At 41.9% G+C, this 5,312-nt stretch overlaps 1 protein-coding gene across 1 annotated transcript; it reads right to left on the bottom strand.

The window, feature by feature from the left end:
• Positions 1-395: 395 nt before the first annotated feature.
• LOC118598489 (protein Hook homolog 3-like) lies at positions 396-2,434 on the bottom strand. The gene has a single exon (XM_036211214.1). The coding sequence runs from the start codon at positions 2,247-2,249 to the stop codon at positions 396-398; it is 1,854 nt and encodes a 617-aa protein (XP_036067107.1). The 5' UTR covers positions 2,250-2,434.
• Between the last annotated feature and the right edge of the window lie 2,878 nt (positions 2,435-5,312).

Below are 5,312 nucleotides of genomic sequence, written 5' to 3'. Positions count from 1 at the left end.
TGGGTTCAGAATGTTCTTCATTGTCCGTGTCTTCATCAAAGCTATTGTACTCGTTCACTTCAGAGAAAGAAAAACACGAGTCTGCAGAATTGTTAGGACTTTTGGAGGATTCCGTTCTTTCTGTTGGTCCAGACTTTATTTCGTCGTCTGAACCGTCCGTGTATTCATCAAAGCTGTCGTTCCCGTAATCATTTACAAAAGAAGAATGAGACGAGTCTGCAATAGCGTTGGAACTTTCAGAGGATTCCTTTCTTTCTTTTGGTTCCGACTTTATTTCGTCGTCTGAATTGTCCTTATGTTCAATCCGGATGTCCTCTTTTTCCTTTGGCAAAGAAGTGGAATTTTCAGAAGTCCCGATACCTCCATTGGTCCCTGTTTCTTTCTTGGGTTCTGTCTTAGTGAGTCTGGGACGTCTGTTGAGGTTCTTCTTTGTTGGAGNGTTCAGAATGTTCTTCATTGTCCGTGTCTTCATCAAAGCTATTGTTCTCGTTCACTTCAGAGAAAGAAAAACACGAGTCTGCAGAATTGTTAGGACTTTTGGAGGATTCCTTTCTTTCTTTTGGTTCAGACTTTATTTCGTCGTCTGAACCGTCCGTGTATTCATCAAAGCTGTCGTTCCCGTAATCATTTACAAAAGAAGAATGAGACGAGTCTGCAATAGCGTCGGAACTTTCAGAGGATTCCTTTCTTTCTTTTGGTTCCGACTTTATTTCGTCGTCTGAATTGTCCTCATGTTCGACCCGGGTGTCCTCTTTTTCCTTTGACAAAGAAGTGGAATTTTCAGAAGTCCCGATACCTCCATTGGTCCCTGTTTCTTTCTTGGGTTCAATCTTAGTGAGTCTGGAACGTCTGTTGAGGTTCTTCTTTGTTGGAGAACAGAAAGAGAAAAGGTCGTCTTCTTCTTGGTCCAGCTGATCTCTGCGAGTGTCCTGGACCTTCTGAGATACCTTCAGCCAAGCTGGTTTCTGACGGTTGACCTTTTCAGACAGTGAAGGCAGAATGATCGGTCCTTTCTTTGGAGGACACGGTTCATCCTGCACTTCGTCAAAGCCGCTGCTGGTTTCCTCCTGCAGCTGTTTCACTTCCAGGGGGAGATCTGCATTGGTTTTGGGGTCTTCTTCTGCTCTCAAGCTTTCCTCCTTCTTAGTGCAACGTTTCTCCTGGAGGTCATTGAGGCCTTGGATTTCCTCCTGCAACTGTTTCACTTCCAGGGAGAGATCTGCCTTGATTTTCTTGGACTTCTGGTTTTCTGCTTTGATGTTGCTGAAGTCACTTTTGAGATTTCTCTGATTTTGAAGTGATTCAATCAAAGCCGTCTTTGTTTCTTGGAGCTTCCTGGTTTGATCTTTCAGTAGAGCTCCCTCTATCTTCTCTTGTTCGTACTGATTGAGAAGCTGTATCGTATCGTCTTTCTGGACTCTCAGATCTGAGATCTGAGCTTTAAAGATTTTCTGGAGCTTCTCATCGTGGGCCTTCTCCCTCAACATGTTGTCGTACTGTTTCCTAATTTCCTTGTTTCTTTTCTGTTTGTTTTTCAGTGTTTGAGTCTCCTGCTCCAGAACTTCATTTTGCTGGTATAAGTCATAGAGCTCAGACTTTAAATCATGGATTTTCTTCTCATAGAAGGCGGTGTCTTCGTCTGTTACTGAAGTTTCCTCTTTCACAGAACAAAGTTTCTTCTGGAGGTCACCAAAGTCCTTGATTTGCTCCTGCAGACTGGTGACTTCCATGGAAAGGTTGGAATTTCTTTCCTCGATTCTCTGTTTTTCTGCTTGGATCTGGTCCGATTCAGATTTCAGACCTTTGAGATGCTGAAGTGAATCTTTTAAAGCGTTCCTTGTTTGCAGAAGGCTCTCTGCTTCTTTGGTCAGTAGATTCAGCTGGGACATTTGTTCTTTGTACAGGATCTTCATCCCGTCAGCCTTTCCTGATCTGCTTTGGAGGGCTGAGATCTCCGTTTCTAAGTCCTGCTTGAGTTCTTTTAAACGGTAGATTTCTTTCACTATCTTAGGATAGTTTTGTCTCATTTGATCCACTTTCAGAGTTGTTGTTTTCACCTCCTTATACTCTCTCTTCAGAGCTGCAGTCTGCTGCTGTAGAGTCTGCAGCTCACAGGAGATTGTGCTCAGGAGTTTTTGGGCGGCTGTCTTCTCCATGTCTTGATCACACTTTGAATCCAGCACAAATCGATGTTCTTCCTTCAGGTTTGCGGATCTTTCCACTAGTTTGAGGTCGCTCTGAGAACTCATCCGTTTGGACCGAGTCGTCTCTTCGAGTGTCTCCTTCAACTGAAGCTGCTCTGGCTCGGTCAGGAGTTATATATCATGGTTTCTATTACATCACTCACAGATTATGACGTCAAATGACGTTTCCTCTGGTGTTTTAGAGGCAACGGCAGTCACGTGACAGGGAACGTGTGTACGTCATCCTTTGCTTGACAGGTGACAGGTGTTTTGTTTGGCGTGAGGTTCTGCTGTTGCCATGGTTACTGCAGTGACTGCGCGGGATCGCCACATCAAAGCAGCGCGGACGAACCATCATGCGCGTGCATGATGCGCGCGAGCGACGGACACGAACGAGAAAGCCGAGTTTGGCCGAAGAGGAACGAGCGGACTCGCGCTGATCTGAGCGGGAATCCAGCGCGGGAGAAATTATTCAGACTCGTCCAGAAGACTTTGTCTGGATTTCTCTGGTTCTGGGACTCGGTCTCCAAACGGCTCCGTTCGTGGGTTTGTTTGGGAGGAAGAAGAGCTGAACCGTTTGGAAAGGTGGAGAAAAGGTTTCTGCTTCTGGAACTCTGAGCTTTGGTCCCAGAAGGAAAAGCAGGAGCAGCTGAAGGAGCCCACAGGCTCTGCTGACTCCCTGTTTGCTGGAATGAGGGGGATGCAGGAACATCTGATCCAGAACGTGGATCCAGTCTTTGGGTTTCAGCAGAAATGCTGCAGAGAACCAGGAGAGACAGAAGAACGTTCTGGAGAAGTTCTGGAAGCCTCTCAGTAGAGCTGCTCCTCTTCAGCAGGGACGTGCAGGATGTTTGAGGCCCAGGGGCTCCGAGTTTGAAGGACAAAAAATATATTTAACAATCTGGAAATGAAAGACAATTTCAAAATAAAGTACTAAGAGATACAAGGGTCATTTTTTATCTCAACATGAGTTCTCTTTATCGTAGACCTGGAAAACATCATTGAGACTCTTTATTTTGACTTTGTGATGCAGCAGAATCAACATGAGACAAATTGTAATATTTTCAACACAGATCCAACAACTTTCATCCCCAGAATTCTGAAATGATTCTGATTTAATGTCATCATCAGACTGTTGCTGCAGGATTTTAGTTGGTGTTTCAGTTTCAGTCATATTCTGACTCCAGTCTCTTCAGGTTCATGTTGATCATCTTCAGCTTCATTTCTGTTCATGTCCTCAGAGTAGAAAAGTGTCTGGTTTTCACTTCCACATTGTCAGCTCATCTGTTTTCCCCGTTTTATTTCTCCATGGGTTTTGTCCTGTTTTAGTTTATTAAATGTTTGTTTCTGCCATCAAGCTCAGTTTCCTGTATTTTGGGTTCAAATGTTTTCCTGGTTTTGACAGCGACATTTTTCTTGTTTCTTATATCACGAGCAAGATTAAATTCTATAAATATAAATAAAAATGTTAAAAACAGGGCACTTTTTGATACGAGGCTAAAAGGTCAGGTGTTCCAGCCGGCAAGCGTTCCACAATATACACAGACTGCTGAACATAATTTTTGCAAAAAACAATGCAGAAGGACANTCACGAGCAAGATTAAATTCTATAAATATAAATAAAAATGTTAAAAAACAGGGCGCTTTTTGATACGAGGCTAAAAGGTCAGGTGTTCCAGCCGCTCTAGGGCCTTATGTGTGCACGTTCCAGATTAAGATCGTGCACGTGTTAAAAAGCATTTTGTTTTGGACCATTTGTGTTGTCATGAACCACGTTGGGTTGACACAAATGCTATTTACTACAAAAACGTTTAAAGAAAAATGGTAAAATTCAGTTTTTTTAAAAGAAAAGAAGTGAAAATATCAGATAAAAAACTGTCCTCTAAAAAAACTTTTAAAAAAAAGTCTAAATTAGCCAAAACAGCTAACATGTAGGTGAAATATAAGCCAAACCCCGAAACAGCCTAAAAAAATAGAAAAAATAGTCCAAACAGCTAGCAGAAAGCCAATTTTTAAAACTTTAAAACTGTATTTTTTAACATAATTATGAATAATAAAAAGACAGGAATATTATTCCAGAATAAATCAACTTAAACCTTACAGTTTATCAGAGTAAAACCCGACTGGACGTAAAAATGAAAACTTCATCATACATTTCTCTGAAAATCACCAGGAGTGAGAAATAAGCTGAAAATGAGGAAAAGAAGAGCGATAATGATGTTAACACTTAGCTTCCACTTTGATCCAGCAGGGGGCAACATTTCATCACTTTAGTTTCTCCTTTGAAGCTTTTATTTCAGTGAGTTCCACAAAGAACCTTTATAGGGAGAAAATACGCTTGTAGAAGAGCTTGTTTGACAGAAATCCCATTTTATACGAGTTGATCCTCCATTAACATAAACATATAAAGGCCAAAACTCAGTGTTATGTTAATGTTTTTAACTGGTTTTGTCCTGGTTTTTATCAGATCCTTAAAGATTCACTCTGACTAAAATGGTGTTTTTAATGTGTTCTTGTTTCATTTTTCCTGATGACTAATAAAATGAACACTAATACATGGGCGGGGCCACAAGCTCCTCCCCATTCTGATGCATTCACAAATAGATCCATGAACGTCTCTGAGCTGGAATCTGGATCTAAACTGGACGGCTGGACAGAAACCGTTTTTGTTGCAGCGGTCATGTTAGATTGGAGGTGTGAGGGGCTGTAAGCTAGTGGGAGAGTGTAAATGAGGGGTGCCAACAACTCTCAAACATTCTTTTTTTTATTTTCATCATCCTCGTAAAAAGACCACAGTGAAGGCTAAGTAAGTCAATGGGACTCTGGCCTTTTTGGAGCCCAGTGGTACTTCCTATATGGAACACGGAAGGAGGGGGGCTTGCTCTGTCCAGTTATTTTATGTACAGTCTATGGGTTTACCCTTTTATCGCTGCCGAGCAAAACCAGCAGAAAAATCCAAACAAACTCTCCGACATAGGAAGCTGAGACGGGTCATTTAACAGAATATACAAACTCTGTTCATACAAAAGGTGATTAAAATACTGATACGCTAAAAGACACAGACACCTAAAAACACCAGTTACTCCAGATTCAGCACAAAGTCCTGATGGTCACACCCAACCGTAGACG

The sequence above is a fragment of the Oryzias melastigma genome, unplaced genomic scaffold (genome assembly GCF_002922805.2).
Source record: "Oryzias melastigma strain HK-1 unplaced genomic scaffold, ASM292280v2 sc01121, whole genome shotgun sequence".
Classification (NCBI taxonomy): Eukaryota; Metazoa; Chordata; class Actinopteri; order Beloniformes; family Adrianichthyidae; genus Oryzias; species Oryzias melastigma.
Note: the sequence above shows the minus strand (reverse complement) of the source record. Positions and strands in the feature narration are given on the sequence as shown.